Source organism: Marmota marmota, unplaced genomic scaffold, assembly GCF_001458135.2.
Source record: "Marmota marmota marmota unplaced genomic scaffold, marMar, whole genome shotgun sequence".
Taxonomy (NCBI): Eukaryota; Metazoa; Chordata; class Mammalia; order Rodentia; family Sciuridae; genus Marmota; species Marmota marmota.
The window spans coordinates 6999268-7012908 of record NW_026000051.1 but is presented as its reverse complement, the minus strand read 5'-3'; the positions used below and the strand labels follow the sequence as shown (position 1 = coordinate 7012908).

Sequence of the window (13641 nt, the reverse complement as noted above, 5' to 3'; positions counted from 1 at the left end):
GGAGGGGGAGGGGGAGGGGGAGGAGACTCACTCATGGAGCACCTCCAGTGCTGGGAACAGTTCTGGGGGTCATTTCTGCTACAGAAAATGGCTTTTGATTTTATGCATGAGCAAATGGGTGTGTGGAGAGGTCAAGCCTGTGTCTGGGACAGCTGAAGAGGGGATGGCAACAGAATCCTAGGTCACCTGCCTGACTTCACAGTCCTTCCTCTTGTTTGACCCAGAATGTAATATATGACTGCTACGGTGCATAGACTGGGACTGAGGATTTCAACACACATCTGCTCAATAAATTCTCAATGTGAAATAGAGGTTATTTTCTCCATTTTACAGATGAAAAAACTAAGATGCTGAGATATGAACTGACTTGTATAATTTTGTTGAAGTAGCACTACGACTAACGGTCCCCATTTATTTAGGATATACCATATGCCAGGCCTGTGTTCACAGCTTTAGGGGTCTTATTGTACTCCATCCGCTCGCCAGCACTGTGGGATGGGGATTATCATAATACCCATTTCACAGATGAGGGAACCGAGTCACAGGGAGATTACATAATGTGCCAAAGATCACATGCTAATATGCAGTAGACCCTGGATTTGAACCCAGGCTTGTCAGAGCAGAGCTCATAGTCTTCCCACTGAACTTAGAAACTTGACAGGTTAAATAACTTGGTCCAGGTTATAAACTGGCAAAACTCTGATTCCAGGGTTGAAGTTCTTAACCTTAAACCACGTGTGGCTGCCTTCCTTGTGCTGTCCTACTCCAGCACGCTGCGAAGTCACTGGGTTAAGATAGGCCAGGGTCCCACAAGGATTGCTGGGCTCCAGACTTCTGGGAGAGGTCTTCACAAAGGTGCTGCTGGCCTTCCTTGTCCCCTCTTGCACCTCTGGAGTAACCAACACCAGGATCAGAGCTTCCCAAGAGAAGGGGCTGCAGTTCACAGTTTTCTTTCCAAGTGCCAAGGATCGGTTTCATTAGGGAAGTGTCAAAACAATTGTCAAAAAGAGAACAGTGTTTCCTTCCTCTTCTCGGGTTGGACCAAGCAGGGGAGCTGGAGGGTGGAGCTGGAGGCCCCTGGTGAATCATCCATCCCCGGTTAGATGCAGGTTGGCACCTCCAGGCTTGTTTGGGGACGAAGCCAGACATTGCTCCAGGAAGAGCCCAGCATCCTGACCCATGGGACAGAGAGTTACCTGCACAGGGCTTCACTCTTTGTTCTGAGTGTGTGACAACATGATCACTTCTAGGAAGGCTTCTTGTCACTTGTCATTTCAGTCCTGGGCCCGTCTCTTTTCCTTCTCATTTCCATTCCTATCGGGGTTTCTGCTGGTCTGTGCTTGAGAGGAATGCTGTGTGTGAGGACGGGCCTGATTGGAGCTGCACTGTGCCTGATTGGAGCTGCACTGTGCCCCTGTGAGTGTCCTTGGTGTTGAAAAGGAAAGCCATCTCTCCCCCTTCCAAGCATGTTCTGCAAATTGATGAACATTTGCAAATGGCTTCAGGATGCGTTAATTTAAGGTGTGAAATAATAGATCTTGTGCGAAGGCTCAGCCACATTTCTGGCATTGATGGATTTCTCTCCCGTCTGGCCTGTGATTTGGGGAGGTAAAAATAGGCCTTGTTTCTACATTTTTATCTTTTTTTCCTTTTTTGCTGACGTCATTCCTAGGAAGTGGAGTGCACAGGCCATGGTAGCCTCCTAGGCCATCACCTGGAGACTCGGAGCCCTGGGGAGCAAGGGGACTTGTGAAATGAGGGGTTCACTTGGGGTGGTGTGAAGGGCTTAGAAGAGAGCAGGCAGGGAATGGCCAGGCTTAGCTGCAGGTCTGAGGCAGACTGTCGAGGGTCTCAGTGGCTTTTCCCTGCTCAGCCTTCTCATTTCCAACTCCTGGGGAACAGCAAGGTAGCTCTCTGGAAAATGTTAGTTGAAAGAGAAACAGGCCGGCAACTTCACCCATTGCTGTTGGAAATGGGTGACAGACATGTGGTTCTGTCCTTTGACCAAACCTGAATTAAACCAGTGGCCTCGGGCTCAGATTTGACGTCCAGACAGAGGTGACATTGGGGCACATCAGTTAGCGTGTTATTTCCTGTGATGTTAACTTTGGGAACTTGACTACAGAGTGTGATCTAGTATTTTGACATCGGTCCCTCTGACAGGACTTGCTTGTGTGAAAACAGACCCCCACACAGGCAGCTCTGTTGTCTCTAGTTCTGGATTTTTCCACAGATGGCCTCTCGTGTGGTCTGGTGGCAAAGGCACTGGTCTTCCAGTCAGGCTTCTTGGCATCTCCTGGGCAGGATCCCAGTGCTCCCTAAACCCGCCACTCTGGAGCTGGGCTCTGCAGCTGACGCAGGACGGCGATGGGAATGGAAGGTGGGGCCTCTGCGTCTGAAATACATTCAGTTCCAACGGCCTGGAGGCCCTGAGCCACATGGAGCCGTTCTTTCTTTCTCTTAGACATCTGCTTGATGGTGACCTCATAGAAAGAAAAAAGGGGCTTTGTGTAGGAATTCCATAGAGTGTGAAGGAATCCTGACAGGGAGGGGGAGGGAGGTGGCCATGGGGAGCCTGCAGTGCCTGCAGGTTCCCCAAATTGTTTAACCCTCACACTTCAAAATCGGCTTGACCCTGGAGAACAGAGACCATTTTGGGGGAAGTCCCTCGTCCCCAGTTGTAGTGGAAGCGATTGGGAGTGACCTCAGATGTGGAGTCCCTCAGATGGGAATTTGTTCATGACCCCGTTTTCCAGTGTCTGCCCTCTCTGTTCTTTGTCCTCAAACCCTTTGAAATGGAGGTTTCTGGAAGAGACCTGCAGAGGGAGGCAGCTCCTCTACCAGTGACCTCCAGCTCTGATCAGTCCAGGCTGAAGCCAGGAATTCAGCAGGCTCGTGGCCACCCGGAGAAGACGTGCAGGACACCATTGGCGTGTATGTGTGGTAGACTTCCAGGGTCGGAAGGGTGCCTGACCTATGGTGACCTCTTACAGAAGGGAAACTGAGGCCCCAGATGGGGAGGTGCTCACTCAGACCTGCCTCTGAAGAGCAAGTCATCCACCGCCCTCAGCCTCAGTTTCCCCATCTGGAAAACAGGACCAGCATCCTAACCCCGTGAGGTTCTGGGGAAGGACTACATCAAACGATGCACATGAAGCATCCCCACAGCATGGGTGCTCGGTGCCAGTCCCCGGTAAGATGTGGGAGGCATTTAATTACAAGGACCTGCCCAGGGTGGCACAGCAGGAAGGTCCAGGCTCTTTTCATGACACGCCTTTGGTCTGCATTGAGGCCCTGAACAGGCTGGAGGAGGGTGCCAGGGACCCCATCCAGATCCCTCCAAAGCACTTTCCTGTGATCGTGACCCCCCAAAAAAGAGGGGAATGAAGCAGTGACAGTTTGGAAAGAGGCAAGATTCAAGTGTGGTTCTCGGGGAAATGTTTGGAAGTGAGAATTTGCTTTCTTCCCACCTCCGCCCGCCAAGGGGCGGAAAGTAAGTCCCCTAGGTTTTTGGTGTGGCGTTGGAGGGCCGCCTGAGGCCTCCGAGTGGTGTCCTGAAGCCAGGCAGATGTGTTGTTAATTATTTACACAGCACCAGCCGCAGCAGAGGTCTGTGCTGACAGGAGCGTCTGTCACAGGCCTGGGTGGGGACTGGGGACAGAAGTGAGCAAGAGGTCTGTCCCTCTTCTTCCTGCCCAGGGCCTCAGGGAAGGTCCACACAGCGAGGCCTAGGGAGGCCCCCATGTTCTGGGAGCCCTCCTGAGCCATTGGGTTCCCCCAGACTGGCTCTTCCTAAAGGAGGAGAGAGATCCTTATCCCCTGGAAGTGGCCACCTCTCCTGAGGTGGCTTCTGTGGGAATTTGCCCAGCTTCTTACACCTGAGACCCTAGGTCACTTAAGTGGTGGGGAGAGGGCCACAAGCTGTGGAGCCCACTCCCCACAGGTGAGCTCACCTGAGGGCTTTGCTGGCCACCTGCCACTCCCTCGTCCAGAAAATAGGCCGGTAACACCAGGCCCTTGATTCTCAGGCATAATTTGGGGTTATTTGCCTTAGAAGTCGACTTCAAGATTAGAATTCTGAAAAGTAAGGGACCTGGGATCAGAGCCCGCCCTGAAAGTCCACTAGGGACAAGAGACGTGGGCTCCATGTGGGCTGGCAACCTCCCCTGCCTTCCTGCTCCCTGTTTCACATAGGTTTTGTCCAGGAGGTGTTTTAAGAGAAGGTGCTCCTAGGAAATACCCAGAATAGAGGAGCCCACGGAGCAGGTCAGTGGGCACCGGGGAATGAGGAGCTGCGGCTCAAAGGTGTGGGTGTCCTTTTGGGGTGATGAAAATGCCTTGGAACTGGGTAGAGGTGGCATTGTGAATGTACCACATGCCACTTTAGCATTGTTGATTTTGGAGCAGGGGATATAGCTCAGTGTAAGATTACTTGCCCAGCATGTGGGAGGCCCTGGGACCAATTCCCCGGTACTGCCAAAAAAAAGAAAAAGTCAGCCGGGTGCAGTGGTGCACACCTGTAATCCCAGTGGCTCAGGAAGCTGATTCAGGAGGATCACAAGTTCAAAGTCAGCCTCAGCACTTTAGCAAGGCCCTAAGCAACTTGGTGAGACCTATCTGTAAATAAAATATAAAAAAGGCTGGAGATGTGGCTCAGTGGTTAAGCACCCCTGGGTTCAATCCCAGGAAGGAAGGAAGGAAGGGAGGGAGGGAGGGAGGGAAGGTGGGTGTTAATTATATGTTATGTGAGAAGAAAAAATCTGATGCTTAAAAAAAAAGAAAAGCCCAGAAGCTCCCCATTTTTCAGATGGGAACACCGAGGTGCGGAGTGAGACCATGACCAGCCTAAGCTCTCACATGCAGCCCATGTCTGCTCTGTGGAGTGAATGAGATCACTCCCAACTTTCAGGCCAAGATATCGTGGTACCTGGGCCTGGAATATGGGTGAAATAGAGCATCCATTGTCCCTTTGGCTGAGTGAAATCTATTCTTTTAACCAGCAGTGCCATGTTGGTCAGTAGGTACATAGCTATTCATTCAGTCATTCAAGAAATGCACCTGTGGCTGGGGCTGTAGCTCCGTGGCAGAGCACTTACCTGCCATCTGCAAGACTCTGGGTTCAATCCCTGGTAAAACACACACACACATACACACACTTACCTGCCATCTGCAAGACTCTGGGTTCAATCCCTGGTAAAAAAACACACGGAAGGAAGGGAGGAAGGGAGGGAGGGAGGGAGGGAGGGAATGCACCCACCTTCTGGGTCAGGCACTGCACAGAATTGGCACAGAGGCCTCTGACTGCCCCACCCCTTGGCCTCTCACCACCTGGGGACAGGAGTTGAGTCAGAGGTTTGTGAATGCTTTGCGGGAGGTCTTTCTTTTTTGTTAAATATTTATTTTTAAGTTTTAGGTGGACAGAGTCTCTTTATTTTACATTTATGTGGTGCTGAGGATCGAATCCTGTGCCTCGTGCATGTTAGGCGAGTGCTCTACCACTGAGCCACAACTCCAGCCCTGCTGGAGGTATTTCTTGGGGCTCCTGCCTGGGGAAGTAGGAGTGAGGGGTGTCTACGCAGGGAGATGTGAGGTCGGATAGACGACGAGAGGGCAGGATGAAAGGCAGGTAGACCACAGGGTGAGTGGGTGGGTTATTGTGGGCTGGGGTCTAGGCTGCTGGCAGACCCTGGGCAGCGCAAAGCCAGGAACTTCTCCTGCCTGCTTGGCCTTCCCTTGGCCCCTCTGTGTCAGGGGCTTGCTGCATGTCATGTCCTGGCCTCACTTTTTTACATGAGTGAATGCACTTCTTCCTTCCACCAGTTCCGTGTCATGGGTACTTTATCAATATGCTTATTTTATAGAGGAGGATGCAGAGAAGCAGAGTCTGTTACCTTGAGGAAACCCACAGCATTCAGGGGGCCCTCTGAAGAGTCAGAGGACAGAGGCTGCCTTCTGGAGGTTGTGAGCTGGCAGCCAGGCCCGGAGCCTCCCGGGCAGCTGGAAGGAACGGCATGCACTGGGTCCTGTGCTTGGGGCACAGAGCATTACATCCGTTATCTGACTCCCTGACTAGAACATAAGCTCCGCTGGGGTAAGACTTGGTCTGTGGCCACAGTTGTATCCTCTCTGCCTAGCACTATGCCTGGCACATAGTAGGAGCTCAGTTAATTATCTGAAACTTTCTGAGCACCAGCATGATGACATGACCCTCAGAAATTACAGATTTTAGAACAATTCTGATTTTGAATTTTCAGATTAGAAAAGTCTGTACAAATATCCCAAAATCCAAATGACTCCAAGCTCTGAAACACTGTGGTCCCAGGCATTTCAGAAAAGGAATCCTCAACCTGAGGGAGGAACCTGAGCCCAGAAGGCTTGTACCTGCCAGAGTCTCCTTCCTGTGCCCCTTCTTTGCAGAGGCAGCTCCTCCCACATACAGGAGGGCTTGGGTGGCTGGAATGGTTGGGGGCCGTGTGTCCAAGCTGTTTTGTTTTTTTCCGGGGCTAGGGATTGAACCCAGAGCCTTGGGCATGGCAAGCACGCTCTACCGCCGAGCTCTCCCATAGCTCTGAAGCTGCATTTTTGTTGGGCATGCTGTGGCGTCCAGAGGGTGTGTCTGTGAGGTTCTTAAGCAGGGGGAGGGGACACCGCCATGGGAGACCTCTGGGCAAGGTGTTATTATTAGAAGATGAGCACCTGCCCCCTGGTTCCACCCCAGCATCTCAAGGAGAAGCAACCCCTTTACTGGTGTGGCCTTGGCTGTCACCAGGCTGGGTGCCCAGACGGCAGCAGAAAGGGAGTGGAGGAGCCCACCCCAGGGCTTGGCTGCTGGAGTCAGTTCCCCGGGACCTCAGTGAGCTCCGTGCGCCTGACTCAGAGCCTGTGCATTTCCTTTGTCTCCTCCAGGAATCTTAGTGGCCTTTGTGTTTGTTTTAAATGCCAGCCTCCTCAGCCAGCCCAAGTGGAAATGAGGACTGTCTCATTTTTGACTGTGCAGAGGCTGGGGACGAGGGTGGGGACTGCCTGCTCGTGGAGCCAGCCTGGTGGTGACAGCATGGCACTTGGGAAACATCTGTGGTTTTCTGTCAGGGTGATGAGCAGTGGGTGCTGTGCCACCTGGGCTGGGCACTGGGGTCACTGCCAGGGGTGACACTCAGGTCCAGGTTCCTGGTGCTGTTTAGGAAGGAGCTGCTGATGGCCGCTGTGGGAAACGTGGGGATCAGACGAGGTTCCTGTCTCTTCCTGGGGAAACTTGCAAAGAAAATACTTATCCTCCAAGCTAACAGCTCTCCCTTGCACACCCCGAGTCTTCTGACATTGGTCACCTGCACAAGATGACCCCACTTTTGCTGTTCCCCTCAGGGCAGTGGTCTGTAAAAGTATTTGTTTTAGTGTCATTTGGGGACAGGAGAGACCATTGGATGATGCTCCTTGGTGCGTGGGAAGTTCCTGGAAGCCCCAGTGGCGTATGGGGCAGCATCTTTGAAATTGCGTGCTGCTGAAGACCCAGGACTTACGGCACTATGATGCGCTAATGTTAGCAATTGAGATATTTAATTTTAAAGAAAAATTGCTCTTCCTGCCCACCACGGGCACTGGAGGGCCTATATTTCCTCAGGAGGAATGAGAAATTGCACTGTGTAATTCGGACCTGCAGAGAGGGAGTCATTATCCCCCATTAATTTATTAGTTAATTAAGTTTTTTTTTTTAATCTGGTCACAGTTTTATCTGGCAATTCCTCCAGTTGCCATTCATCCAGCAGCGGGCCCCCCTGTTCGTGGCCTGGTGCTGGGCGCTGGGGATAGCGCAGAACAGGATGCAGATGTTGCTGAACTCCTGCCGTTCGCAGCCACCTGGCTGTGGTGGCCACAGGGGGATCTCTTGGTTTAGGTGGTCCTTTACTGAGCACCTAATATGCACAGATCCATCAAGACATAGCAGTGAAAATGACGTGGGTCCTGGTGGTTGGATGGTTCTTTGGATCCCGGCCCGCCGCTCTCTGTGATAAACCTGGTCAGCTCTTGCTCATGGGCCACATGATAATGTCCCCAGAATGAACCAGAACCCATCCAGATGCCCCAGGAACCGACGTGAGCACAAGGCACCCCCTTCACACGTTGCGTCTCAGTTCAGCGTCTTGCCACCACCCAGCATTTTGAGACAGAATGTGAGATCTCGTGGTTGGCTAAATACATAAATATTTTATGTCTCGATATTCTGAAAATGAAGCCCGAATGCACGGCACTGCAGCACATCAGTGCTATAGATCATATGTTATAATAATCTGGTGACATGTTGTTTAAATATTTATGGACTGATGCGGCCTGACAGCGGGGGAGGGGCGTCTGGGAACAGAGTCGCGGCAGACGCTGGAACGGAAGCTTCACGCCGGGCCTCGGTTTCTCATGGGATGTTTTGGGGCAGAAGTAATGACTGGCATTTATTGAGCACTTTCTGTGTACCACACCCTATATGCATATCATTTCATTTAATCCCCACGGCACCTGGAGAGGGTGGGACTTTTAAGTAATGCCAAGTCACAGCTGGGAAACTGAGGCTGGGTCCCCAGACCCCGCAACTCTCGGGAGGCCCAGGATCAAGCTCAGGTTGACCTCAGCTCTCAGCCACTGTGCTGTCCATCTCTGCGGCCAGTGGGTTGCATTCAAAAGGCCCCTGCCCCCACCAGGAGCACCCCTGGCCCATCCTAAGTGGACTTGCCAAATCACGGGGCAGTGTGTGGAAAACGTTGGGCAGGAGTAGAAGCCACGGGAATGAACCCTAACCCAGGAGGGCTGTCACTCAATAGCATGGGGCATAGAAGAGCCACTGTGGGCCGGAGCCCTGCACACAGTAGGTGCTCAGGAAATGGTGGTTCTCACCCTCCTACCTTTGTTTTCATTCTGGTTTTGCTCAGCCTTCTTCTCTCCCTGCAGGGCCCTGGCAGGAATCGAGGGGTGGCCCAGTGAATTAGGTAAGAGAGGCCCCGCTTGACGCAGCGGGCTCCGGCTGGGCAGCCGACCCCAGTGCCCCTGCTGAACAAACAACAGGCACTCCGTTCCAAGCCGGCCTCCTTTAGTCACCTCTCAGGGTCCAGGGAGCTCCTCCAGGTGGAGGCCTTGGTCAGTCGAGCATCACGAACCCCGCACCTGAACCAGCCTGGCCGCCAGACACAACAGACGGCCACAGAACAGGCAAGGAACAAGATCCCAGGGCGGTGACGGTCTCACACCCAGTGACGTCCTCCACTTCTGCAGCAACTCAGAGGTGTTCTGAAGGTCCCCTGGAGCCAGAGGGTCATGTAATGGCAGGCAGGACCAGCTGCATCCTTCGCAGGGCCCATTACAACGCGAGAGCGCCGTGCAGGGGGCAGGAAGGGCTGGGAGCACGCTCCTCTTTTCCTTGGGGACCCTCCGCCTCCTCAGTGCTGCAGTTTGTTTTAGGGTCCGGTTCTCTTGGGCCTGTGGAAGCTCAGGGCAAGCACAAGCCCCTGAGGAGATGCGGGACCCCACCCTCGCCCAACCCTCCCACACCTGCACCCGGGTCCCTGCTGTGGGGGTGGTGGCAGTTGCTGGGAGAGGTGTGCTGAGCACTACCTGGGGGGCGGGACCACACGAGGGCGAGGCTCCAGACCTGGCACGGGCTTCTTGGTTCCACCAGATGTCACTCAAGAACACACTGAAAGACCCCATGGAGCACGTCAGGCAGCGAGCACAGAGCGTGGCACCTCAAGCTCAGGCTCCCTTCCCCAGGGAGGGTCAGTGTCTCTGCTGTGGACACACTCGTGAAGCTGGCCCCAAAGGGAAGGAGCACAGAGCAAGGTCCCATTTTCAGTGCTGGGCATGTGTTGCGGCCAGATTTTATCGGGAGGGGAAGTCGGGCTGTTAAGCACTGTCCAACCATGGCCCAGCAGTGACCACTACTCAGCCAGCACGTCCCCCTCTCACCCTGGGCCTCTCATGATAAGAACATGCTGTGGACCCAGCAGTCACACTGTTGCCAGATAGTATCCTACTGATAGATCCATCTCCTTGGACTTCCTGCCTTTGAGTGACAAGGGTCAGAAACCAAATGACCAGGTTGCTGACCCACTCTCTGGACAGCTGCCAGGCAGGCGATGCCCTAGAGATAGGGGGCAAGGGAAGCTTGGATTCCACCAGCCCCTCTCGCTGATCCCAGCCCTGAACTTGGGGCGGGCAGTCACAAGGAGTAGATGTTCCATAAGCAAACACGAGAGGCTCGGGAGAGGGCGTGGTGCCTGCTGAGCACCAGGGACCTGGCCAGGCTGTGTTGTCTCCTCTGATCCTCGTGACAGCCTTGGGCAGGCTCCATTTTTCAGATGAGAATAGGTGAGGCTCAGAGAAGGAAGCCACTGGTCCAAAGCCGTAAGCCACAGAGTTTGCACCCAGGTTTGAAGCAAGGCCCAGCTGGCCCCAAAAGCCTTGGCTGGACAGCTGTAGTCCCTGCTGGGCTGGGTCTCCTGTCCCTGCTGCCTGCCTGTTCCTGCCTCTGGGCGGTCACCCTCGTTTTTCCTCCTGTAAACCCAGCTGCTCTGTGGCCATCCTCATACCCAGAGAGGGAGGAGGCAGGTGGTGGGGTCACATGAATCTGGACGCAGGTCACACCTCTACCTTTTGCTCACCGTGTCCCCTGGGTTTCTCGCCTCCCGCCGTGTTTTCTCATTTGTGGAGTGGGGGGGAGGGTCAGTGGGTTCCCGCCTCTGGGGGAGACTTCAGCAGTCGGTGGCTGCTGTTGTGTTGACAGTCGTGACGCTGGGTGGGGTGAGGACTGGGGCCTGGTGGTGCTTGTGATGCTCATAAGCATCTCCCTGTGCTGGGACACATGGAGGTCACGCAGGCCAGGGTTGCCCTCCCTTGGAATCCCCCCCCCCTTCTTGTTCAGCCATTCATTTATCTGACAGAGCCACGTACTGTTGAGAGACCCAGTAATGAGCCACGGGGACAAAGTCCCTGCCCTCACTTGCCAGCATTCTGGCTCATAAACAAGGAATGAGTCAGGGTTACTGGCCAGATAGTGGGGGACGCACCAGAGGGGAAAGCCATGTCGGGCACCTGCATGGGACAGCAGGGCAGGGCAGGGCAGGGCAAGAAGGACTAGAGCTCCCTCGGTCTCTTCTCTTGTGGGGCCATTGCTGGAGATTAAACCTGCTGGCTTTCATGTAAGGTCCCAGCGCCCCTCAGGACCCAAGGAAGCTTGAATGCTTTTTAAGGGGTCTTTGAGAAAACGACTTTCAGCTCAGAATGGGGAGGCTTATGTTAGAGGCCCAGAGAGGTTCCTCAGCTTGCTGGGGTCACACAGCTCCAAGTGGCCAGACTCCCCGAGCCCTTGCTCAGTCTCTGTCCACCATGGCTACTCCCCACACCAACCCTGGCTCTCACCATCAGATGGACAGGCCTGAAGAACGGCTCGGCAGCTTGGCCCCTCACTGTGGGCATGTGTGGAGTGAACCCTTTGCATAGCTCTGTAATGGGTACCCATTCCATGGCGAAAATGCCTTCCACATGCCACTGATCTCAGGGTGGATTAAAGAAGTGACTGTGCTTGGGTGTGTGTGTTGGGGAAGGGGTGCGTGTCTGGCCCTTCTGGGGACTGACAGCGAGGGGGTGGGTCTCGTGGAAGGACTGCTTCCGGACCGCCATCCCAGTGTGGCAGACAGCCCTAAACGGCGGGGCGTTCTGCACCCGCAGCCCGGAGCTGGCGTTTAGGCCCATTTATTTAAAGCGGGCACCGGGAGGCTAAAGACCGGCTCTGTGCGCCGGCCGCCTCCCCGCAGCAGGGGAGCGTAATCTTCGGGGCTTTCTTCCCATTTATGAGTTTTTTGTTGTTATATATTTGTAAAATGAGGCTTCTGCTGGCAAAAGCAGGTTTTAGCGAGTGCGGTGGCTCTTTCAAGACCTAATAAGGCCCCAAAGGATGGTGAGCTCCAGCAACGCTCCCCTCCCCCGGGCCCCGATCCGTCCTGCCTCACACACTTTGGGCACAGGCTACCATTTGTCTTGCTTCCCATTAATGGAATTGCTGCCATCACTTCTGCAGGACAAGATGGGCCCTTTGGAACTGCCTTGGGGACAGGCAGGATTGGCCGCCAAGCAGTTTGCTTACAGGCGGAAGGAAAGAAAAAAGTAAGCCTGCGAGAGAAAACTCTGGCCAAGGGTTGGTTCCTTGGGTGTTCAAGCTTTTAGGCAGTGGAGGAGAGGGACCCTTGCCGTCCCACCACCTGCTCACCACCCTGGCGGGCTACCCTGACTGTGACAGGGGATGTGATGGCGTCCGTGCCTGATGGTTCTGAATGGGGCCTGTTCCCTATGCACCTCGGCCCTGCTGAGTGCAGAGAAGCGGGAGGAGGGGACCTAGCTTTTGTGGGGTACTCACATCTGTCCCCATTGTGCCTCTTTAGGGGATGCCTTAGGGAGGGACTCTCTGTGGGCCTTTCCGTCCAGCTGCCTGTCAGCAACCTGCCCTGTCACATCCCAGTTCCATGTGCCAATGAGCTGACACCCAGGTCTCTGCCGTTACACAAGAGGCGCATCCGGCAGTGCCGGATGCCAGATGTTCCCTCCGGAGACCTGGTAGAATTTCAGGGTCTGGGACCCAGAAAATGAGGAGGTGATGGGGAGCTGGCTTTTCTCAGGCCAACTGCATCCTGCATGCCCATTTGCTGCAGGGGTGGCAATAATTGTCATCTCCAATGCCAGCTCTGACAGATTGATCATGGCTCCCTGCGATGCCGTGTCGAGAAGGCTTTGGAGACTGTGGGATTGATTAGCGATGTCTACTGTGTGCCCAAGAATGAGGAGGGGGGCATGAATGGGGCCAGACCTGAGTTAATACAATTCTTAACCCCAGCGTGGACTCAGGGGCACCAGCGTGCTTGGTTCTCATGACTAGTCGACCGTGGGCCTCACCACGCCATAGACTGTAGGAGGGGGCGACCATGAGCCCGGCACACAAATACCAGACAGAAGGACAAAGGCTCTGGGTCCCTTCCAGGGATGAGATTCAGGGGCCCCCCTATTAAAGCCAGGGCCCTTCCTTCCACGTCCTCCTATCTGCGGTCCTCATCTTTGAAGCAAAGGTTATGCTTCACTCATGGGCCTCTGGGGAGGGGCAACTGAGGAGATGGCCATCAAGGAGCCCAGAACTCGTGGGTAAGGGGTGGCATTCAGAAATGTCAGCTTCAGCTGCCTCGCTGCCCCACCTGCTGCCAACACCTGCCAGGCCCATCCTCTGCTGTGCCGAGCCGGGCTCTCCTGTCCTGCAGTGACCGTCCTCAGCAGGTCTCCTTGACTGCGGGACACTGGAGGCTCCCACAGCCCGTGTGCTTCCTTCCCTCTGCACAGCCCCCACCCTGTGGGGCCCAGTGACGAGTCAGTCCCCTGGACCAGGAGCCCCTCCAGGGCTGGGAGAGGCCCACTTTCTTCTCTGTTCCTGAAGCCCCGCCTGGTGCCTGGCCTGGGCAGATTTGGGTGACAGCTATGAGAGAAAGGGACAGGGCATCCCCGTTTGTTCCTGGGGCCTTGTTTCCACCAGGCAGCCAAGTTATAGGCTCAGACATTGTATCCAAACCTCAGGCCTCTTTGAGGGTAAACAGGTCAGCCCAACAGATGGCACCTGCCCCAGGT

At 54.5% G+C, this 13641-nt stretch overlaps 1 protein-coding gene across 3 annotated transcripts in view; it reads left to right on the top strand.

The window, feature by feature from the left end:
* Nek6 (NIMA related kinase 6) overlaps positions 1 to 13641 on the top strand; it is a 73914-nt gene that overhangs the window by 2230 nt on the left and 58043 nt on the right. The window contains exon 1 of one of the 3 annotated variants that reach the window (XM_048813078.1): positions 2165 to 2380. The exons of 1 other annotated variant lie outside the window; for it this stretch is intronic. In XM_048813078.1, coding sequence (XP_048669035.1) covers positions 2368 to 2380 — 13 coding nt within the window. In that variant the 5' untranslated portion in view covers positions 2165 to 2367. Of the gene's footprint in view, positions 1 to 2164; positions 2381 to 13641 lie in introns of those variants that run through there. One more of the 3 variants, XM_015497604.2, reaches the window with a different exon arrangement.